Below are 25,197 nucleotides of genomic sequence, written 5' to 3' on the forward strand. Positions count from 1 at the left end.
CTGAGTTCCACACTTAAAAAGGAAGAATTCTACGATATGTAAATTATAACCCAATAAAGCTGTTTAAAAATGATTTTCCTACTGTCAGGTACGTAACTCCCACTGACTTTCTAAAGTAATAGCTTTATTAAAATATAATTCACATATTACACAATCATCTATTTAAAGGGTACGATTCAGTGGCTTAATGGTTTTGAGTATATTCATAGTTTTGTAACCATCGCCTCAATTAATTTTAGAACTTTTTCATCAGCTTCCATCAAAATCGCATACCCATTAGCAGTCACTCCCCCTGCCCACTACAACCACTGTAGCTCTAGGCAACCACTGATCTACATATTGTCTCTATAGAACAACTTATTCTGGATATTTAATATAAGTAGAATCATACCATAAACAGCACATATCAGTATTTCATTCCTTTTTATGGACAAGTAATACTCCATTGTATGAATATGGCACATTTTAGTAATCATCAGCTGGTCATTCGGGTTGTTACCACTTTTTGGCTATTATGAAGAATGCCATTTTGAACATTTGTACACAAGTTTTTGAATAGACCTGATTCATATCTTTTAGGTATATAACCTAGGAGTGAAACTGTTGGGTCATATGGTAACACTATGTTTGACTTTTTGAGGAATTTCCAGGTGGTATTCCAAAATGGCCGCAACATTTTACATTCCCACCAACAGTGTATGAGGGTTCCAATTTCTTCACATCCTGTCTCACACTTCTTAAGTCTTTTTAATTATAGCCATCCTAGTGGGAGTACAGTGTTCCCTCACTGTAGTTTAGATTTGCATTTTCCTCATGGCTAATGGCATTGACCATCTTTTCATATGCTTATTGGCTATTTGAGTATATTTGGAGAAATGTCTATTCAGATCTTTGCCCATTTTGTAAATTGGTCCATATGTCTTTTTAAGGTTGAGTTGTAAGAACTCTTTATTCTAGATACAAGTCCCTTATCAGATATATGACCTGAAATATTCTTTCCCATTATGTAGTTTTTTTTTTTTTAATTTCTTGATGGTGCCTTTGTGGTAAAAAAAAGTTTTTAATTTTTATCTAGTCCAGTTTGTTTATTAAAATATTTTATTTATTTTTTCATGAGAGACACAGAGAGGCAGAGACACAGGCAGAGGTAGAAGCAGGCTCCATGCAGGGAGCCTGACATGGCACTTGATCCCGGGTCTCCAAGATCACGCTCTGGGCTGAAGGTGGCGCTAAAATGCTGAGCCACCCAGGCTGCCCGATCAAGTCCAGTTTATATGCTTTTTGTTGCTTCTGTTTTTGGTGTCATATTGAAGAGACCATTGCCTAAGCCAACATCATAAAAATATAAGCCTATGTTTCCTTCTCCTGGTTTTTAAAGTTTTAGGCCTTACAATGAGGTCTTTGATCCACTTTGAATTAATTTTTATATATGTATGAAGCAGGGACCACTGACTTTTAAGTAAGACACGTGGGCAAGGTTTTAGAGAACTGAGAGGCAAATAAATAAAGCTATCCAACCTCTAGGGTAATGGTTCTGGCAATAGTCCAGACTTCATGAAAAATTCATGTTTGCACATAGCTATCTTTTCTTCATATACGAAGCTATTTATTCTAATATCCTTTCTCTGAAGAAGGGGAGCAGGTCTGGACATCATGTGACATAGAAAGGAGGAAGTACTTTGTTTAGGGATCACAGGAAGCCAGTGGAATGGCTGACTCACAGGCCTTGGTTCCATTCTGTGGTAGTAACACCTCATTGTCTACTTTCCTTTCTCTTTTCTCTGTTTTGGTAATGGGACGCCCTCAGTGGTACTGGGAACACAGCATACCAATCAGAGGTTATAGCTCTCAATCTCTGCAGCTAGGTGTAGTCATGTGATTGGTTGTAGCTAGTAGAGTACAAGAACATGTGACCTACTTCTAGGTCATATCTTTAAAAAAAAAATTGCTTACCTTCTATCACTTCCTATTTCTTCCCTGTATCAACCCAGCCCCCTACCCACCATTTTTTTGTTTGTTTCTCCAGTAAAGACCTGAGAAATGGTGCTAGTACAAGCTACTTTTGATTATATAGATGAAGAAAACATACAGTGGTGTCAGTGAGTTGAATATTAGAATCCCCTGGGGAGGTTTAATTAAAACCTGATGTTTGAATCCTACCACAGGGATTCTAGAGATCTCTTTTTTAAAGCTTTTTTTTTTTTTTTTAAGGTTTATTTATTTGAAAGAGAGAGAGAGAGAGAGCACGTATGAGTGACAGCAGGGGTGGGAGTGCAGAGGGAAAGAATCTCAAGCAGACTCCACATTGAGCTCCAGTCTCACAACCCTGAGGATCATGACCTGAGCTGAAATCAAGAGTGGATGCTTAACCAACTGAGCCACCCAGGCACCTCCTCAACCACAGAAATTCTAATGCAATTGGTATGAGATGCCATTTAGGCATCAGGGTGTTGAAAGCTCTCCATATGAGTCTAACATATGGCCCAAGGTAAGACCTCTATTCCAGGACAATGGTTTGTCAATTTTCACATGCTTCAGTATCAACTGGAGCACCTATCAAAACACAATTTCCTGCAGTCTTACTTCCCAGATGTCTGATTAGGTCTGAGGTGAAGCCTGAGGATGTGCATTTTTAACAGGTTCCCAGGTGATGCTGCTGTGCTGGCCCACAGACACCCTTTAAGAAACTGTAGATCTCAGAGCAGCAAGATAGAAGGAACCTGAGCCTCAGCAGCCTGACCTTGCCTACCCTATACTTTTACTAAGAAGAGAAATAAATGTATCTGGAACTGCAACAGCAACTTAGCCTATACCCTAACTAACACATTGCTTAGATCACAGTATTCCAACAGGAAAAGTAAAGGTCTAAAAAACGTTTCTCATTTCATGCAAATTCACACACACAATTTAAGCCCCCTGGCTTTAGAGATATTTTCCTACAAAAGAAGGATGGCTTGGAACACTGCACTGTTTACAACAGAATCCATCTCTCATGGTAATTGGTGAACACAATCCACCGGGTTCTGCTTTGGCAGCATTATTTAGGCATTGAGGGGATTATGATCCAAGCAGGCAGTTCAGTTACTTTTCCCATTTAAGTCCCAGCCATAGGTGGGTCACCCAAGGCTTTTAACACAAATCCACTTGGTTGATCAAAACCATAGCAACCATTCTGAATGATGTAGAAAGCTTTTCTAAAGAGCACAAAATAGCACAAAGGGTATAGATCCAGTTCTCCCCTCTTCACATACTAGTACAAAGGGGACTTAAAGTGCTTCAGGCACTGTTCACTTAATTTTTGGGAGGAGATCTTGGGTATTTGATGACATCAAACTGAGCCCCAATGGGGCTTCAGCACTTGTTGGGCAAAGGGTGAAGCTGGTAGGAGGTCATTTACTGAGAAATAAGATTCAGTCTCAAGCTTCTCTGTGGTAAAACTCTTTGCCGGTTTTTCATAATTTCCTGAAAACTTACGGTATTAAAAGGGGGCGGGTAGGTGGTATTGGATGGCTGCAGAGTAGAAACTAACAGATAAAGGGAAGGAGGCTCTGTACCTTACAAACTGGCTGAATAAGGCGGTCGTGTTCCGGATGATCCGAGCAGCCTGGGACTCCTCACGTTGGCATCTCTGCAGTGTTAACCCATCATCCATGTGGCCTTCCTGATGGAGAATGACCTACCCACAGAGCAAAGGACACCAGGCCCAGTTACACGTTACTCCATAGCTGGACAATCAACATTTCTTGCAGTATTTCCCTCATCCCTCGTATTCCTTCTCCCCAACTGTGTTTCCCTGCGTCTGCTTGAAAATGGGACATTAACAAAGTTATTTCGCCCATACTCCTTACTACTGACATATGAATCATTCCTGAGACACAGTGCTTTGATGAAGGTAAAATTTTATGTGCCTCCATGGTATGAGTTACAGTAAATTCCTTAGGCTTAGATGGCCAATTTGAAAAGGTAAAAACATATAACAGATTTTTCTTTTGAAATGAATGCAAAACTTTACCCTTGGAAATGGGAAAAGTCACTTTGTTTAGAGCCTTTTACCTCTAGAGATAAATTGAGGGAAAAAAGCAAGTTAAAGAAAAACCCTCCACTGGGATCAGGCTTGGATTCCTCTCCTAAAGGACAGCTACTGTCGACCGTAGAACTGAGGAAGCAGCTCAGTGTAGTAATTTACTTCTTATGGAAGCTAAGGAGGGCCTTGGAAGGCACCGGTAGTAGTTGATGTGAGTTCTAGTCCTACTCTGTGACTTCCCAGCTGTGTGATCTCAAGCAAGTTTCTTAACTTCTCTTTGCTTCACCTTCACCATCAAATGGAATTGTAGGGTCGTTTGGAGGATTAAATGATTTACATATAAATTACGTAGCATGTTTCCCAGAATCTAGGAGCTCCTCAGTGAATGTGTTATTAAAGGGTAGTATATTACTGATCTCAAATCAGTCATTTAAAAGCTAAGAATGCATACTGATCACAAAGTGACATCAAGATACAATTTTTCAGTAGGGCTAGCTGCTTTGGATACGGAGGTCAGTTTTTTTTTTTTTTTTTTTCCCCCTTGAAAGGGTCAAGTGCATGTGGATATTAACTGGGATGGTTTGAATCTAGTTTAAGTCAGAGTTAAATCCCTATTCAAGTTCCTGACAGGATTCTCTCTTGAGGTGAGTTAAGTGAAGAGAGACCATCTGTAGGTCCTGGGGTGTTGGGTGGGAATCAATGACATAAAACATGTAGCTCCAGCAAATATGTTTAGAAAAAGGGTTTCTGGTCTTTCTGGATTTTAGCTCGAAGAAACTTCTTTTCCTTTCCACATAAAAATCTCTTACTACTTATTCTTCTGAAATTGTGTCCTAATATAATGAATTCATAAAGGAAGTAGAATACTGGCTTGCAAAAGTTTATATTCAGTTTTGACAAAAGGCCTTGTACCCCATCTGCATGTTGTAGCTTAAGTGTTAGCCAAGGACACTCCTTGTATTGGATTCACCAGCTGTTTCAGAACCATTGTGTCAGAACTTCTCAGCAACTGTTTAATAACGGTGCACTGAACATTGCCACTAGGTTTACTTTGGCCTCAGTCCCAGTGTTTGGGTCCCTAAAGACCAAAATCCTTAGATTTTGCTTGTTCAGATAACACATTCAAACTGGTCAGCCAAACACGAAGTAATGACAAATGGGGGGAATGCAGCTGTTAGAACACTGTTATTATGTGCCCTATTGATCACTGCAGCCCACTTCTTTTTCTTTTGGAGGATTTCCATAATTTAAGAGAAAACAGCAGAATCCCAAGATGGGAATGGGAAAGAAGATGCTTCCTTTAAAGTGAGCTACCATTAGGTTTTTCACGGTGTTTATTTTCCATTGGTTTTTCTAGGTTCCTGTTTTGTTTTATAAAATCCTTAATATAGATTTGAAAATCCTTTTTATTTTTAGAAAGAAACTTAACCTGCTCCTCACAAAATAGAGCAGGGCAGCCCTGTCAGGGGCCGGACATCATGACATCATTTAGGGTTTCCAAAAGGACCTACCAAATTCACATGTACATTGCAGTTGTTAAATGAATATACAGACTATGGTCCTGGAAGAGAAAGGCAGGGAAATGGGAAACTACAATTATGAAGAGTTGAGAGAAAATAAATAACAAGCTACACTGACTACATTAGATAAACCCAATCCCTTCATCTATAAACAATGATCGAAACTGGATAAAATACCAAAAAAACAAACACACCAAAACCAAAAGCATGTGAAGGCTTAAAAAACCAGGGCTCCCAGGACAGGAATGGTAAAGATCCCAGCTAGAATGTGAGTGTACTACGTGAGCCACAACTTGGTCTCCACTTGCCCCTGAGCATATTTACTGAGTTACAGCACCAAGGAATAAAGTTTTGTGTTTGCTTCATTGGGCTGGAGAGACAGATGAGAGATAAGGTCAGCCAGCGTTTCCGGGACTAATGGGGCTTAGGTTCTTGAGCAGAGGAAACTGTAGAAACATGAACCAGAAATTCTATGCAATTTCCCCTTAAGCTGACCACGAGTGGGCTGTGAAGCCAGGATAGCAAACAGAAAGCCTACAATGCTTCTCTGGTGGAGAGCAATGCAGCAATGTCAAGAGCATGAGAGTCCTAGGGAGGCCAAGGTTAGGGTTTAAGGTCCCTCAGGTTGAAACAGCCCTTGAAAATTTAATAGGCTTTCAGTTAAATCCCAAAGATGGGATTAAATCCCAAAGGGGCTCTACTCCAGGAGTATGAACTACTCCTGGAAATAAGGGCAACCTGAAGATAGATGCCCAAAACCCATCTATCCTACTGGCATATCAAAAGAAAATTAAATCCTCTGTAGAGTACAATAATATCATCTAGAGTGTCACAGTTTTTCATAGTTATGAAGGTAATAATGACATTTAATGAGGTGAAATTTGTGGATCTTGGCTCTAACTCTGGATGGGAGGAGACACACTAAAATGACCTTGTCAATGATGCCCTGGTTGTCGAAGTTTTCAATGTTTTTTTTGTTTGTTTGGTATTTTATCCAGTTTTGATTATTGCCTATAGAGGAAAGGATTGGGTTCATCTAATCTAGTCAGTGTAGCTTGTTATTTATTTTCTCTCTACTCTTCACAATTTTAGTTTCCCATTTCTGGATACTTTCCTGGTATGTTTTACTTTATACAAAAGTAAGACATTGCCTTATTGTTTGCTCCCAACATCCATTCTTACTAATAGCTAGTACTTTCTATCACTTTCATAGTAGGCTGATAAACCAAGCTACAGTGTACAATGGCTTCTAGAACCCCATTCTAGGCTGCCTTGACTACCATACTGGTACTGGTAGAGTTTTTCCAAGAAAAACCATGCCCCTGGCATCTATTTTCTGATTCCTGCCAAAAGAAACTCTATTACAGCAACTTTCTGGTGAAAAGACATTGTGTGTATCCAAGCCAGTTTCTCACTGCACCTCCACTGCAGTGACGGACCTCAACTCGGAGTATACTCTCTGTAGATACAGCATCAATGCACGGTATCTCCTCTTTCTGCATGTTGGTTCCTGTGGGCTTGTCATGCAATCTGCATTTTCTCTGTAGCAATTCTATTTAGTCTCTATATTATGAAAATCACACAGTAACTCGATTATCCACTTAAATAAAGAGGCAATGGTGTGAATAATCCAACGGTATGCCACTTCACATTTTAAAGTGTGTTGAACGCTACCCCCTCCTCACAGATTTGCCATGTATTTAACTTTTTTTTTGTACTGAATACTGGGTCAAAACAACTAATTAGGCAGTACAATCTGTCACAGAGTAATTCTACAGAATAGCAAAAATAGTAAGAAGTAAATCTACATCATGTTCGCCTGGTTCTCATAATCACTTTTCTTGCCTAGTTGCTTCTAGTTCAGTATAAAACAGTTCTGGGCACACTTCCTGACTCCCACCTTTCTCTTCAGAGGTCCAAGGCGGGGGTTCTTGGCATCTTGTGCTTTGTAGGTCACCCACAGACCACTGGCCATATGCTGGACAAAGCAGATGGAATCTCCATACTTGATTTCTGGAACACCCATGCCTTCTATATCTCGTTTGTGACTGGAATCCAATTTCTCCTTGATTTCCTATTTCACAGAAAATGAAACACAGGCATGTCTGATTAAATAGAAATGCAATATACACAACAAATCACTTATGCAGAATTTGTAAGCCACAGAGCCCATTACCAAAATCTTCATGATGTGCCCGTCCAAACCAGGATTTCGGAAAGACTTGTTTCCCTTATCTGCTGTTAACTGTAAAGTAATGGATTCCAAGGTTCAGCCACTTTAATAATTGCTTAAATCCATGGGGAAGGGAGGCAGCTGGTAGGATTTCTTTTTAATTCTGATATGTATCCATTATATTTTCTATTTTCCTCATCCTCACTTAGGCCCCTTAATAATAATCAACACTTTACTGGGCAATTACCTTATTTCTCAAGTTGTATCTTCTGTAATTTTAAAGCTTATCTGATACAAATTCTCTGACTCAAGGCTAAAAATGTGTCTGTTAACATCATATAAATGCCTTTTACAGGAATCGGCAGAAAAAGCCAACCCATGGATCAGGTAAGGGTCACTGTCCCACAGATGTAATGGGGTAATCAGTGTACCTTTCTTTCATGGCCTCCTCAGGTGTGTGCTGAAATCAGTGGTTTTCATTCTTCAATGGCTACTGTTTTGCTACACCTTTCCTCCAGGATGTAAAAAGGAGTTACTTTGCGTGTGGGGTGTCCACTTGGGGAGAGGCTGAGGTGCTTGGCACAGAGTGAGTCAGGATGCCAACCTGGGGTGCACAGTAACCTGTCCCCTCCTCATTAATCAGGGCCTCTGAATCTTTTTACTCCACTTCCATTTCTTCTTTACATCTTGCATTAAGTTGCTCATTTGTAAGTGCTATTAGCTAGACAGCATTTTGAATTTTTTACAGAATAAAAAATGTAGCATGCTGTTTCCTCTGCTTTTGACCATTTTACTCTCCTGATGATAGAGCAACAGCAGCACACGTACTGAACTCTTACCATGGGCAAGGCAGCATTCTAAGTTCTTTACATGTGTCAACTTTTCAAAACAGCTTTGTGTGTAGCTGAAATACTATCCCAGTTTCTCAGAGAAAAAATGAAGATATAGAGAGATGAGAAATTTGCCTGAGGTCGCTTAAGAACTAGTGAAAGAGCTAAGATTTTAACCAGGAAGTCCAGCTCTAGAGACCATGTTCTTCCACACTGCTCTAAACTCCTACTCAACCTTCCACACCCAGTTCAGAGGCCACCTTCTCTGTGAGGGCAGAGTAATCTCTCCTGCTGTACTTCCCCAGCACACTCATTCCTTCACTGAGTACTTAACACATCAGACCATAAATGTGTTCATTTAAGGACATTCTCCTTTTGCCATGCTACAAAAGAATCAAGGGCATGGCCAGATTTCAATTACTTTTGGTTTCCTGATTCAGAGAATCCAGGGCCTTTCAGTCACGTAATAAACATATGTATGTATATACATATATACACATATATGTGCATACGTACATATGTATATATATATAATTTTCTCTTTCAAATATATTTTTCTTTTTTCTTTTTCTTTTTTTTTATTTTTCTTTTTATAAATAAGATTTTATTTATTTATTTATGAAAGACACAGAAAGAAGCAGAGACACAAGCAGAGGGAGATGCAGGCTCCATGCGGGAAGCATGATGTGGGACTCAATCTTGGGACTCCAGGAACATGCCCTGAGCCAAAGGCAGATGCTCAACCACTGAGCCACCCAGGCGTCCCTCAAATATATTTTTCATTTCAGTTCTGATTTCTTTTCCTCCAAACCTTCAAAATAGCAAAGTTAATTATTTTGTGCACATTTACAGGATCATCTTGAGCAATGTTAATACTTTACAAGAAAATTCTTATTTATTTATTTATTTTTAAAGATTTATTTATTTATATATTCATGATAGACATGGAGAGATTGAGAGAGGCAGAGACACAGGCAGAGGGAGAAGCAGGCCCCATGCCGGGAGCCCGATGAGGGACTCGATCCTGGGACTCCAGGATCGTGCCCTGGGCCAAAGGCAGGCACTAAACCGCTGAGCCACCAAGGGATCCGAAAATTCTTATTTTAAATGTGTGTTGAAACACTGACTGGATTTTTAAATATGATATTTCTCAAAATGAACATTTCTAAAGGAACTTATCTTTGATTTTAAGACAAAAGCCAATGGGAAATAGAATTTTATATATTGGGACTTCTTTATAGGCAGGTGGTCAAGACTGCATTCATTTCTCAAAACAATTCACAAGTGTTCATTTCAAAAATATCCTTAGTTCTGAAGACACTTAAGCTGGTAACAGGACTTAATATATGCCAAAGTTCTCCTCTCCAGCCTGTTCTCTAAACCACTAACAATGCAGCATAAGAATACACATTACAACTGTTAAATATGAATAATTACACTGATTGCCAAGAGCTCACAGTTAAAATAGTGCATGTTCCCAAATTGTCAATGACTATATTCACTTCATTTTCTCAATTTTGTTTATTTAAATATGACTTTGCTAAAACAAGAGAAATACTAGGATCTATTTTTCTAGTGCCTGAAATCAATAGATCATTACTGTTTATAGAATGGGGCGTTTCTTGATGTCTTTGCTTTTACAAAACAGCAGGCACCCCCAAAGTTCTATGTTGGTCACTGCAGTGGCACTTTTTCTTTTTTAAGACTTTATTTATTTATTAATGAGAGACAGAGAGAGAGATTGAGAGAGCGAGCAAGAGAGTGGCAGAGAGAGAAGCAGGCTCCATGTAGGAGCCTTACTTGATCCCGGGTCTCCAGGATCAGGCCCTGGGCTGAAGGCGGTGCTAAACCGCTGAGCCACCTGGGCTGCCCTGCAGTGGCACTTCTAATTAAAGAGAAAAACAGGAGCAACACCAGGAGAAATTAAGACATGGAGACAAACCGACACTAAAGCCAACTCAACCCAAACTTAAACACCACCAAGGATCTACTAAGGAAATGAGAGTGGACCATATGGAGAAGCCTGATTCAGCTGATAGCAGGTTGGTAAGCTTCTGACTTGAGCATGAATAAACGCTTCCCTCCCTGTGTTCAAGTGTATATGGCACCATATGCACGTACTCCACTACTAGAAATGGACTCTTCCTAAATGACAGGGCTAATCCAATGACTCCCTTCTATTAACTCCCCAATTCCTAAAAGACACATTTTTCATTTCTAAAATTCATATATACCATATGCTTTAACCAAATTGGACTATGTTCCTTTGCTATATCAAGGTTCCCTTCCTCCGGGCCTTTACCGATATTACACATTCTACTTGGAAATCCCCTATTTCTTCTCTGCATCTTTACATTTCATCCATCAAACCCTACCCAGACCCAGGTCTGCATTTTCTCTGATCTTGTGGCATTTTCCTTCTCCTCTCTCAAGGCTCTTTACCATCCTTTGTGATATGATTCCTTTGCTGGCATGCTTCTTGTCCCCTACTAGATTGAATATTCTCCAAGGGTAAGACTGGGATTTGCTTGTCTTTGCTTAAAATAGGTTGCAAATAATTTGCTTTTGTTTTGTTGGTCTGTGGGCATCAATTTGTTTATTTCCATCAACCCTTCCTATGTTAGATGATGAGCCAATTCTAAAAAGGAATACGATACTTGGTATTGAAGGGTAATCACCATCATCATCTCCTGTCTCCATGGAAAACTTACTTAGGAGATGGTCATGACCACATCACAAGTGTCAAATAAATATCTGTTTTAGATGATTAAGTTGCTGCTCTCCAGAATGATTTACGATTTCTAGGACAAGGAAGGGAACTACAACTAGGGTTTGTCTAGTGCCTACTTAGAGCAAAGTATTTTGCTAAGTACTCTATAATAGCAACACCATCAATGAATTTACCAAGGACCCACAAAGTGATATGTATTATGCATGACACTTTAAGAACATTTTCTCTAAACCTTTTAATGGTTTATTTTCATTTCTCTTACTCTATAGATGACAAACCTGAGGCTTGCAGATTTGAGTAATTTGCTCAAAGTTCTGTAACTAAATAATGGAACAGAATCCAAATTCAGGGGTAGTTCCAAAGACTGTCATTTGAACATAATTTTTTGATTGGTCATCATTAGCACAGTTAAACATTAATTGTACTAATGTTTCAGTTGTTTAAAGGCTATTAGAAGAAGAGGTTGAAAGGTTGAAAACATATGTCATTAGTCTATGAAAAAAATGGCTCTGGGCTCATAAAAAATTTAGAAGTTCTACATACAAAGCAATAGTGATAGCAGGGTCTATATTCAAGGTACAACAGGAGTTTGGGGGAGAGAGAATTCATTGTGCCTAAGAGTTAGGGATGATTTTATATAAGACTGACACTTGATGTGAGCTTGGCTAGGAGTCAGAAGTGAGAAAGAAGAAAGGACTGCATTCTAATAAGATGGGTGTAGTGTGGCAAGGAGAGAGGTTCAGGTCTGGGAAGGAACTTGAACAACAAGGAATCTGGACTTTGCACTATACATATGTTTTTCAAATTTGCAATATTAACATACTTTCTCTGGGACAAGAAGACTTTGAACAAGTTCTTTATCTTCTTCTGGAGTCAAAGGGAACATTAGGGCTTATATAATATAGGTTGTTGGGAGTCCTACAATAAAAAGCAAACAACAGAAAAGAAAAACCTGTTGAACTCTGCATAATGCAGCGAGTACAGCCAAATTTCTTTAAAAAAATTCATAAGATTATTTTTTGGAACACCTCTTGGGAAAAGCTAGTGTTGGCAAGCCACTGAGAATATTAAAAGCAGAGGGATAACATAGGGTTGCATCTTAGAATTGTTCCAGCAGCATTTTTTTTTAAATTTTTTTTTATTATTTATTTATGATAGAGAGAGAGAGAGAGAGAGGCAGAGACATAGGCAGAGGGAGAAGCAGGCTCCATGTACCGGGAGCCTGACGTGGGATTCGATCCCGGGTCTCCAGGATCGTGCCCTGGGCCAAAGGCAGGCGCTAAACCGCTGCGCCACCCAGGGATCCCTGTTCCAGCAGCATTGTGAATTACAGATTGAGAAGAAGCAAGGCTAGAGGCAGGTGATTTTTAAGCTATGACTTCAGCATCTAGCATATCTGGAATGGAGGGTCTCCTAATTAACATTTATTAATTAGACTGAAATTTGTCATTTGACACACTGAAACTGCCCGTGTTCACAGAGGACAACAAAGTACCCTTCCAACAGACTTAAGAACCCAAAAATGTTTCAGGGGAAAGTTAGACATGGGAAGGTAAGACCCATTCATGGCTGCTGATAAGCCATCAAGAAAGCCCTGGTTTGTCTGCCCCTTCCTAGGTGTCTCTGGAGAACCCTTGAGAAATAACCACTGGGTTCACTTCTCCACAAATATAGTTCTTTTCTAAATTTCTAATCTAGAGTATGAGGTCTTAGAATGGTCTTAAAGAAATCACACACTGCAGGACATTTCTAGGATCCTGGTGGGGTGGGGAGACACGAAAGCTTTCTGCTGCTCATTCTGTGCTGGGGGACCAGACTCATCTGCATTAGGGAAGGCACGCTTCTCCAGTGGGCTCTTTCCTCCATCTTTCTCCTTCAATTCCTACAGCATCCGTCTAAGGGAGGAAGCGCGACTGCCATTTCATGGATAAGGAGACACACTCTCAGGGCATCTCTGGTCTCACTGAATCCTCACAACAACCCTTTAACACATACTTCTTCACTCCCATTTTTTAGAAAAAAGAGACATTAAATAAACAGTAAATAGCAGGGCCAGGGTTCTCACTCAGGTTTCTTCTACTTCAAAGCCCAGGGTTATCCTTGACTACTTCTCTATTTGGTCCACTTTGAACAATAAAGACTTAAGAATAATTGATTTAAAATTTTAAAATGCTGTGTAGACGGTCAGAATAGCTAAAATTAATAACACAGGAAATAACAGGGGTTGATGAGGCTGTGGAATAAAGGGAAACCTCTTACACTGTTGGAGGGAATGTAAACTGGTATAACCACTCCGGAAAACAGTACAGAGGTTCCTCAGAAAGTTAAAAAATAGAACTACCCTAAGATCCAGTAATTGTACTACTAGGTATTTACACAAAGGATACAAACATACAGACTCAAAGGGGCACCTGCACCCCAATGTTTATAGCAGCATTATCAACAATAGCCAAACATAGCAAGAGTCCAGGTGTCCATCGACTGATGAATGGGTAAAAAAGAGGTGGTATAAATATACAGTGGATTATTGCTCAGCCAGCAAAAAGAATGAAATCTTGCCATTTGCAGTGATGTGGGTGGAGCTAGAGCGTGTTGTGCCAAGTGGAATAAGTTAGAGAAAGACAAATACCATATAATTTCACTCACATGTGGCATTTAGGACAAAACAGATGAATGTGTGGGAAGGGCAAAAAAAGAAAAGGAGAGGGGGGAGGCAAATCACAGATTCTTAACAACAGAGAACAAACAGGGTTGATGGAGGGGGGTGGGTGGGGGATGCATTAGATGGCTGATGGGTATTAAGGAAGCATTTGTTATGATGAGCACCGGATGTTATATGTAAGTGATGAATCACTAAATTCTACTTGTGAAACCAGTATTACACTATACATTAACCAACTAGAATTTAAATAAAAATTTGGAAGATAAAACAATGAAAAATATAGTTTATTTGAAATGAAATACAACTGTTGTCTCTAGATGTTTGGATCTCAAGGTAAATGTTTTCTCCTTTCCCTTTTCCCTATTTCCTCTGTACCCTTCTCCATCCCCAGCTGAGAACTCCGTGAAGAAGCAGAGCAAGCAAGCACAGAGTCAATGTTTTCCTAAGGGATGTCCCACGAGCCCTGCTGCCATCTTGATTCCAGCTGCCAGGAGCTGCTAAGGTTAAAGGGCACATGAGGCCAGTCTACAAAGATGCCTTCCGTGCACAGCAGTGAGAGCAGTGCACAGTTTTTAAAAGACAGGGAAGTCATGTTTGGCCAAGAACACAGTGCTTAGCACATACTAGATATTTGATAATTGCTGACTCAATTGAATGTCATGTTTTTATACACCGAGGAAAAATTTCCTCTAATTGGGAACAATGGTAGCCCTACATCCTTATGCAAAATAGGCAAACTTTGAGATCCTATCTGAACCATTGAAGACTTATGGTATAGTCATTAAAAATAGCTATAAAATAAATGGCTACATGTGCTAAGGCTTGATATAACATTACTAATTCACTCTTCCCTGAAGGCAATTCAGCACTCTGAAGTGATGTGGAGACATGACATCTAAACAGATAATATTTACTCTGGCATGGCAATACTAAATCACATTATCTGACAACTCTTGGTGAATGGCCTTGCAGTGTCAAGACAATGGGAAAATGATGCGAAATCAGGTTCATATATATTTGACTTAGATGTTCAAAATAATGAATCCATCTCCTAGAATGTTGATAGGGAGGGTATTAGGATCCAAAATGATTACACAATGGTGACAGGATACTTCTCTGAAAATGATGGGGGTTAAAATGAAATGGATTTGAGGTTATTTTAATGTGTGACCACATTCGTGTATCTCTTGAGCAATTTCCATACTTATCACATGTTACATACTGTGCCAGGTGCTGGGGTACAACAAGGGGGGGCCTGTGTGGTCCTTGCTATCTAGGGGCTCCCAGTCCAGTGAGTGATGGCTATTACGGAAGCATGAACAGGGGCCTCTTGGAGGACCATGGAGGAGCCCTCCTCCTATAAAGGGCATCTGACAATTGTCTGGAGGGACGAAAAGGAGTTCATGAGTGGGGATGTATAGGAAGGGTAAAAGGTATTCTAGGTATAGGTTTAGCAATGAGGAAAAAAAAAAAAAAAGAACATGTTCAAGGGCTGATAAATATTTAGTAAGCCAGAGCTCAAGGCAACTGTGACCAAGTGACATAGATAGGATGGAAAGAAAGGCAGAGGTCAGATCTTCGCCTCTTATGACAGATTTCAAATAAGGGGCAACCAGATTAAGGACTATATTCAAGGTTTCACAGAGAGTAGATGGGAGTCAAGGCCAGATTTAGGTGACCCAGAAGCCATCCTCAGACTAAAGAAATAAGGTGTGATGCTGTAGTTCAGAGGCAACTATACATCCCAGACCTCCAGTTGGACTTGGATTGCCCTGCTGAAGGAGAGGGATAAAGATCGACCAAGACAATTCTGCTTACTAGCTACATGCCTCACATACTTGCTTAAAGGACTTGGTTTGATTCCATCTGAGCCAGGCTAGACCAATGACTGTAGTGCATTAGTGCCACCCACCTCCCCTGAAGGCTCCGTCACACCCCTGTCCCTGTTTGTGTGTATAAGATTTACATGGTACCTGCCACTTCCTCATAAGGGCAGCCTGCTAATGATATTAATACGCACCTGCAGCTGCTTGGCCCCACACTTAGGACCATGCAGTCCCAGACTAACGCAGCCACACAGGAACACAGAGCAGGAAGCCCATTGGTGCCAAGTGACTCACAGCCTAGCTAACCCAGTGCTTCCCTGATCACACGAGCCCCAGAAGCGCTTCACCAGAAAGTCTCTCTGTTTTCTAGATGCTCCAACATTCAGAGAGAATCAGGTGAACACCCCCATTAACCCTAGGAACAAAGGCACAAAGGACACAGGATCTCCTCCCTCAGCCTTCCTGCTGAGTCCCCCCAATCCCTGTGCCACCACCCACCACCCAGATCCTGAAACGGTATCTCAGGCGACTCTCTGCCATCTGCTCCATCATGTAACACCTGTAATAGGCAAGAGCTAGCAAGATGACTCAATACCCACACACTGTGGAAAAATAGAGCCCAAAGTCTCTTTCTGCTGGGAAACCTCACTGCTTCCCAGTAAGGGCTAGCACCCTGGGGTGTGCCCTTTAGGAGGAGAGTCTGCACCAGCAAGGTAAACATATATACCTGGAGCCCCAGAGTGATCAAGGCATTCCTAGCATTCTTCTCCCAAGAGCTCTTTGGATTACATATGGCAGAGTGATGTATTCTCCATACATTCTTGCTCCATACTTTCTCCATACATTTGTGCAGCTTCGCAATCTAAGATGCCAGATGCTCCACCCACACCATTATCCTAAGAAAGCCCTGATTTCCTGGGTGAACACAGCCATACCTTGGCCTGCCGTGGAGCCTAGGTCATTTTAATTTCAGTTCCTTCCATGTTGAAATGAACAGAGCTGGGCTGAATACTGCTGCACTGGGAGTTATTTAAATCCTCTAACATAGTGACTCCGATGAAATGTAACAACATTGCCAAGTGCATAGGACAATGTGACTCATGGGTGACTTTTACAACCAGCTCTGCTATGCTGGCTGTCCCCATGGTACCTCGATGACTCTCAGCCATCAGCTGCTTGCCTCCATGTGCGTAGAAATGAGGGGACTTGGGAGATAAGCAATAGGCCTTTTGTGCTCTGAGTTATGCAGAGTTTTTAAAGCCTGACTGGACATTAAACATAGGAGTCTTAAAAAAAAAAAAACAAAAAAAACAAAAAAAACAACAACAACAGTTGTCTAGGGTGCCTGGGTGGCTCAGCCTGATAACCATTTGCCTTTGGCTCAGATCATGATCCCAGGGTCCTGGGATTGTGTCTTGTACTGGGTTCCCTGCTCAGCAAGGAGTTGGCTTCTCCTCCTCTCCCTGCCACTCCTCCTGCTTGTGCTCTTGTTTTCTGTCAAATAAATAAAATCTTAAAAAAACAAAAACAAAACCCCTACCAGTTGTCTATATATACATCAAAAAGCAAAGCTACATGTTTGTGGTTTAACCAAACTACTGCATGGCCCGCTTTTAACCAAGGCTGGGAATGAATGGGTGAGAGCTAAGAGAAGTAGAGAGAAAAGACAACCTAGGGAATGGATGAGGACGGTACCGGTGACTTTGTATAATATAAATAACTGCAAGATGAGGTCATGTTCAGAATTTGCCTTCTCTGCATTTTTCTGGAAGAAACCGCTTCCTTGATTCAAACACATTGTAGCACTGAACTCATGCCTCCACGTTTTTGTTGTCTTATAGGACTGAAGCATATGCTTACAAGTGTTAAAAAAAACTTAGAATATACTAAACAAGAATATCTTATTAACCTCTGAACAACAGTGTCTAATTTCCAATTCCATCTCTTGTAGTCCCACTTTCTCTGAGGCACAGTTTTGCCTGGCGGTTTCAGAGCTTTCATTTTTTAAATGAGGTCAAAGTTCACTTCCTCACACTTTACCTTGGAAGCCCGGAAAGAGAAGGCTGTGGACTTGGTGTCCGACTTTGCCCGGTCCTGCAGTATAAGGCCTTGGTCCTCTGTCAAGGCCAGGTAGTGGCCTGTCGTGAGATGCCGGAGTCGGAAAGCCTGGCCCCATCTGATGTTACTGCCACTCCAACTGTCCAGAGAAAACAGACAAGAAACTCAGTCTACTTCAATGTTTATCCTGGGCTTTCTACTGTATGCCAGCAGACTGATAATCCCTCTGTGGTTTTTCCCTAAGGGACAAGATACTAGCCTCCGGGCTTGCTCTAGGATTTCAGGTCTCCTGACAACTCAGCATGGTACTTCTCTTGTGGCTTCTCTTAACATCAACAAGGAGGCACCCTCATGCCCTGTGGGTGGGAATGCAAACTGGTGCAGCCACTGTGGAAAACAGTATGGAGGTTCCACAAAAAACTAAAAACAGAACTATCCTATGATCCAGTAAATACTACTACTGGGCATTTACCCAAAGAATATAAAAATACCAAGTCAAAGAGATAAATGCACCTCTAAGTTTACTGCATTATCTACAATAGCCAAGATATGAAAGCAACCTAAGCATCCAACCACAGATGAATGGATTAAAAAGATATGGGTGTAGGTATTTCTAGTATGTTCTTCTGATCTACACACACACACACACACACACACACACACACACCAGGCTACTATTTAGCTATCAAAAAAGAATGAGATCTTGCCATGGATGGATCTAGGGGGTATAATGTTAAATGAAATAAGTCAGAGAAAAACAAATACCTTATGATTTCATATGTGAAATTTAAATCTTTTTAAGATTTTATTTATTTATCAATGAGAGACACAGAGAAAGAGAGAGAGAGAGGCAGAGACAGGCAGAGGGAGAAGCAGGCTCCATGCAGGGAACCTGATGTGAGACTTGATCTGGGTCTCCAGGATCAAGCCCTGGGCTGAAGGTGGCGTTAAACTGCTGAGCCACCCGGGCTGCCCCTCATATGTGAAATTTAAGAAGCAAAACAAATGAACAAAAAAGATGAGAAAAAAAAAAGACTCTTAAATGCAGAGAACAACAGGTGGTTGGTTGGAGAGGAGGTGGATGGGGGATGGGTAAAATAAAGGGGATTAAGTGTACACTTATCTTAATGAATACTGAATAACGTATAGACTTGTTGAATCATATTATACACCTGAAGCTAATATAACGCTGTATGTTATTTATACTCCAATAAAAATAAAAGGAAAAAAAAAAAAAACCAAACACCAGTAAGGAAGATGATCCTGGGATAAGTCAGCGATTTAATGTAACCAGAATCCCAAGCTTCCAATTTTTCCTTCACTCCACTGAAGTTTCTTGAAATTAAAAGACAACAAAACAAAACAAAACCCCAAAAAGAATACCTTCCAAGGGAAACTCGTTTCTGGAAAAGCAAAGCCATCCCTACTGTGCTATCTCAACTCAAACATTTTACTACCACAAAGAAGCCTATCTTCAAGGGAAATGGTAGAAATATTTATGCAACTTACACATGGCAGGGAGAGGCAGATAATAAAGAAGCTTGTGTGCATGTGTGTGTGTGTGTCTGTGTATTTTTGTATTAGAGTGTGATACATTCTGTGGAAAGAATGTAAAGCAACACAAGATGATTTAGATAATGGAGACCTCATGTTGAGTGGCAACCTTTTGATGGTCCTACATCTTAATGTTGGTATTCAACACAAGTTACAGTAAGAGTTAAGGGAGAAATTATCTACTGAATAATTTGTAACTCATTGTATTTTAAGTTAGAAAAAAATCTCATGGCTAGGTCTCTGGGGAAATAAGCAACCATAACTGGAATTATATATACATACCAATTTGACTTTTTTAAAAAGTCCATTAAGCAAGGCTTAACATCCTGAGAACAAGAGGATGACAGGGCAAGCATTTTAACAGGGCTGGAAAGAGAATAGAGATGCTCCAGCCCAGGTACCAAGTAGGTGCTCCTTAATACCCCTATTCTTTAAACCAGTAATTTCCAAAGAGTTTGTCAGCAGAAAATGTAAATGCATCTATGTGTGTGTGCAAGTTCTAGCGTTTTCTTCTGATCTATGATAGGCTATCTTGAGGACCACCTTGGGGGCATACATACACCCTCACCAGAGACATTTACTGTGAACATATGTTCAGAGAGAGAGACTGAGGCGAGAGCTGACAGGAAGGGCAGAGAAGGAAAAGCGAACAGCTGGTCCTCCTCCGTTATCCCAAGGGGTTAGTTTAGCTCTAGCCTGATGTGCAATCCCTCTCAGAAAAATGATGACCCAGAGCTTACTGGATGCCCCCTTGTAGTCTGATGTTTGGAGATCACGTGTTTTCACTCACGCACACAGCTCAGCCTCCTGTTTCCTCCACCCGGATACACTATGACTCCTGACAAGTCCAGTAAATAAGGTTTCCCTCATAGCTACCTTCCAATGAGGCTTTAATATTCTCTATCTCGAGTCATTACACCCACTAGTCTGTCATTTAAAGCTAACATTCCACTGGAGTCAACAAAACTACTGAGAAAAGGGACATTAGCTGGTTTCAGAGAATCTGTTTAAGAACACAAATGGGAGAAGCAGCTTGGTGGCTTTCATCAGACATGGCCAAGCTTGCCCCTTATAGACTGGCCACCACAAAGGAGCCAGGAGCTGGGGGCTGGGTTCAGGGCAAGAAAGCCTTCCAGTTTCAGAATCAAAAGAGAAGTCTTAAAGATACCCCACCCAACCCGTGTGTGTGTGGGTGTGTGTGCGCGCGCGCACGCGCGCATGCTCAAGTGTGCACACTTGTGTGCATTGCTGTTGTTTAAAAAGAAAGTCAAGAAAATTCCGGCACTTACCTCTGCCACGGAACTTTTGAGAGTTTGCCAGGTGATGTAGAATAAGTGAAATATTTAAGGAAGTGGACAGTATAGGATAATAAGATGATCTTAGAAGGAGCAGCACCCTGGCCCTCCATTACCTTATCCGAAGGGGTTCCACTCTCCACAGAGATCTGGCTCGCGTCCCAGCTCCCCCAGCTTCATAGAATATCCTCCTGTAAGCAGAGTTGGAGATTAACTCCTCTGAGCACCACATTGATCAGCACTAGGGAGGCACAGCTCCCCACAGAGGCTGTTGGGGCCTTGCTGCTTTTCTAAACCCTCACGGAGTCCGCAAAACAGAGAGCAAGAATCAAAGAGATGTGCAGTCTCCCACTCCCAGGCTCAATATTGAGGAGGAAGAAAAGGCACTAATGGGGAGGGAAATGCTCACCACATACAGATCACGGGCACTCATGGACCATCAGAGGTAGAACAAAAAGGATGATTTCCATTTCCACACCGGGAATCAAAACAGCCTAATCCCCTACCATCAGAGCAGATGCTCCAATTCTGTTAGGTTAAGCTCCTTAAAGGAGTTTTACATCTCTTAAAAATGTTTATGTATTTTTTTTAAAGTATCTGTACTTTTAAAACATGCATGCAGTACAGTATGAGTTCATTTCCATACTCCAGGAAGTTTGGAATAAAGCTTCGTGCTCCGCTGCTATAACAGTCATAACTATCACTGTTGTCTCCGTTCCCGCATGAAGGATAAACTTTTCATGTATTTTTAAATAAAATGTTTATTTTGGAATAATTTTAGGTTTACAAAGAAGAGTCAAAGACAGTACAAAGAGCCACATACTTTCACTTGGTATCCCCTAATGTTCTTATGCCACACAGAAGACATACATGACACACTTATCAAAACTAAGAAACCAGCACTGGTATGTCACTGCCAGCTAAATTCAAGGCTTTACTTGGATTTCAGCAATTTTTCCATTAGTATTTTTCTTTTTCTTCCAGGATCCAATCCAGGAATACCACAATGCATTTGGCTGTCCTGCTTCCCTGGTTTGATCTGGTCTGTTCTTAGACTTCCCTTGTTTTCCATGACTGACAATTTTGAGGAGTAGTGGTCAGTATTCTGTAATATGTCCCTTGATTCAGGTTTGCCTGATGTTTATCTGATGTTTAGTAAACTCTTTTTCAATCCATATGATAGGGACTGGTCTAGCTATATACATGCATATACATATATATATATATATATACATATATATATATATATATATATATATATAATTTTTTAAAAGATTTTACTTATTTATTCATGAGACACACAGAGAGAGGCAGAGACACAGGCAGAGGGAAAAGCAGGCTCCCTGTGAGGAGCCTGTTGTGGGACTCAATCCCAGGAGCCCAGGATCACAACCTGAGCCGAAGACACTCAACCACTGAGCCACCCAGGCGCCCCGTGACCTACCTATATATGTGAATGATCCTTCTTGAAGAGTATATCTCATGAAGAGAGGTCCCACGTTACCCGGTATATGGAATCCAGACTCTTTGTGAGAATCTTGTGACCTTAGAGCAAGACTGATTACTCAACTGCATTTAATTTCACTGATTTCACTCACTTAGACTCCTACTACAGAAGACTAGTGTTTACCACAACTGAGTCACTCTAGCCTCAGAGGAAGCTTGATCTTTTCTACCTCAGGTAGAGACAATAGGTAATCAATAGAGGTGAGGAGAAAATATGTAATCCTTATTTTTTATCTGAAGAAGTACCATAATCATGAGTTGGTTAAAAATACCAGCTTGGGAGTCAGGCAGACCTGAACCTGAGTCTGTTAGCTGTGTGACCTTGTCAAGAACCTTCATATTTCTATACTTGGCTTTGTCATCTGTAAAATTAGCCTAATTTCAGCACTTAGGTCACAGAATGGTTGTGAGAAGTTCCTGTGTTTTTTGATGTGCACAAACATGTTCGCAGATGTAAAAAAAAAAAATACCGTGTAGTGTGAATTTATCCACATTGTGTTTAAATTCAGTTGTTTATATCATGCATAGAAAAACATATCACCTGGCACAGAAACACAATGAAACATTACGTTAATAGTGGCCACCTCTGGGTGATGGGGATCATAGAACACATTCTAAACCTTTCTCAAATGTATGTGCGATCAGGAAATAAGCAATACATGTGGAGAAAGAAACCCTGTGTGACTTGAGAGCTCTAAGTGCCCAGGTGTCTCTGTGCCAGATCTCAAACCGTAATGACATGGCGCTGACCTCCTAGTCACTCAACCTGGCTGAGGTTTTCACTCACACTTCTTACTCAGTGAGAACCGGAAGGGCCTCTCAGGTGAAGAGGGTGAACAGCTCACCCTAGGTCACAGGACTGCAGAACTCTCTCCCTCTGACATCTGGAGAATTCTCACAGGTTGGTCCCTCCCACCTGGGAAATGTGGGCGGTTTGCTCCATTAAATCTTATAGGGTTACAGAGGTTGAAACAACCTGTTCCCGTTCTCTAAAAACAATTATCCGAGGAGAGGAGTAGAGTGGGTGGTGAACTGAGGTGCTTTGAAAGCTGGGCTGACAGCTTAGCCGTGGCTGCGAGAGGTTAAGTGATGTACCCTAGGGTGCTTGACAAAGCCAGAGCTCAGGATGCTAGATTGCTGCTTTCAGGTTTCCATGCTGGGACTGTTGACCTCTCTACTCAGCCTGGATTTTAGGCTTTAGAAGGAATAAGGAATGATTTCCTCTGGAAAGTCAGCCCCCTCCCTATGGTATCACCTGCATGTCTTAAGGGCTGCTAACATCTTTTAGGGTGTGCTTTCCTATTCTTCTGTGTTCCCCCAGATTGCAGTATTCCTGGCCACACTGGCCAGTTCTGAGGATTTACCTGATGACCCAAGACAATGAGGAGGCTTATCACTCACCTCACCAAATGGCCAATGCCAAAGCATCCTCTTTTGATTGAGAGACCAGCTGATGTAACAAAAATTCAGCTTCCAGTATAATGAATAGCTGCTTACTCACCCCTTCATGCTTCTTACAAAGTCTCAACTCCTTTATGCTTCCTTATAAAGGAAAGGAATGAGGCCTTTTTATCTGTGAATTTTTTTCCCCTAAAATAGAAATGAGATCCTGCAGAATCCTCCACCAAGGGAAGGTCACCTTTGTCTTATTTCAATGATGGCATGCATGCCCGCTTTAGGGTGCTCATTTGGGGAATTCCTCTCCATCTGTTTCTCTCTAGCACCTCCTTTCAAATATTTGTGAAGTCTTTCCTCTTACTCAGGCTCTTGTTCGAGTATTCAACAGGAATGACCACCAAATGACAAGCTTCTTCAAGCAGAGTTTCTGCCCAGGATGTTTCTAATTTGGTTCTAAGTTTAATGACAGGTGTGCATGGGGGAGGGGGGAAGGAGGTGGATGTGCGGAGCAGGCAGTTCAGCGATCATACACAAGATTATCATTGCATTTTTTTCCCAAATTCCTGCCCTTTAAAGAAGAACTGGAATGGGAAGAAAGAACTGGTGTGTTCAAATGTATTCCATCTTAGAGTGCTACTCACAGTGCAAAGCTCTCAGAACTTCAGGTCTTTATCTACCTGCAAATCTTCCCCTAAATGCACAATAAGATATTAAAGAGACATTATGTGGCCTATTGCATAATTTTACTGTTTAAAAGAAAAGGAAAAGAAAAATCACAATTGAATAGGATCACAATTGACATTATTTAGGGTGGGGAATCCTTAATTCAAGGGAAACCAAGTCAGCCTAATGCCCTACTTTAGAGTTAGCTGTCAGTGAACTGGACCAGTGCCAGAGAGGCACTGAGTTAATTAATCAGGCACTTGCCACAGATCTGTGCTGCCCTAGGTCACATCTGGCTCCCATGGAGAGAGATTGAGAGGACAAAACAAGTAGGAAGAGACTCAGAACAAGAGGGATACATAGTACCAATGCCTGGTGTCTAAGATGCACATTAACACGTTCAAGCACAGTGCTCTGCTCCTGAGGGTCTTTTTAGTTTATCAGATAACGACCAGGCCCTGCCTGAGTGGAGAGTCAGCCACATGGCTCCTCGGCTGCCATCTGAAAGCAGCCAGCAGGTGACCTGTGCCAGGAGCCTGACCTTGATGCTTAGTTGTGAGGATGTGATCCCATGTTTCTAATGAAGTTAAGGACATGCAGTTAACAAGGTTCCCCTAGGCAATACACAAAAACAAAGAATGTATTACATCTGGGAGATCACACCCATCGCTGTCACAAATTCAGCCTAATTGGAATCCAATTTTTTAAAAACTATTTGTCACATTTCTATTAGCCACAGGGGTCAAGCTTTTTTATGCTCTGTTCCTTTGATGATAAACAGACTACCAAGGGACCCTTCAATATGAGTTTAAGATCTGGATTAGTATCTTCCATCTCCTGGTTTTGAATTTTTGAAAAGCACTCATTGAGGAGTCAAGCAGAGGGCCACAGAAAGCATGACCCTCAGAAGTATCCTCTAAATGTTGCCCTTGGCACTGTCCCTGCTAAACCCAGCTC

The 25,197-nt window shown here is 41.1% G+C and overlaps 1 protein-coding gene across 1 annotated transcript in view; it reads right to left on the reverse strand.

The window, feature by feature from the left end:
• RYR3 (ryanodine receptor 3) overlaps positions 1-25,197 on the reverse strand; it is a 513,451-nt gene that overhangs the window by 250,184 nt on the left and 238,070 nt on the right. Inside the window, exons 9-12 of the mRNA XM_077880434.1 lie at positions 20,790-20,864; positions 17,807-17,963; positions 7,445-7,618; positions 3,555-3,676 (exon numbers count right to left, since the gene is read on the reverse strand). Coding sequence (XP_077736560.1) covers positions 3,555-3,676; positions 7,445-7,618; positions 17,807-17,963; positions 20,790-20,864 — 528 coding nt within the window. The remainder of the gene's footprint in view (positions 1-3,554; positions 3,677-7,444; positions 7,619-17,806; positions 17,964-20,789; positions 20,865-25,197) is intronic.

This window comes from Canis aureus, chromosome 32 (genome assembly GCF_053574225.1).
Source record: "Canis aureus isolate CA01 chromosome 32, VMU_Caureus_v.1.0, whole genome shotgun sequence".
In the NCBI taxonomy this organism is placed as follows: Eukaryota; Metazoa; Chordata; class Mammalia; order Carnivora; family Canidae; genus Canis; species Canis aureus.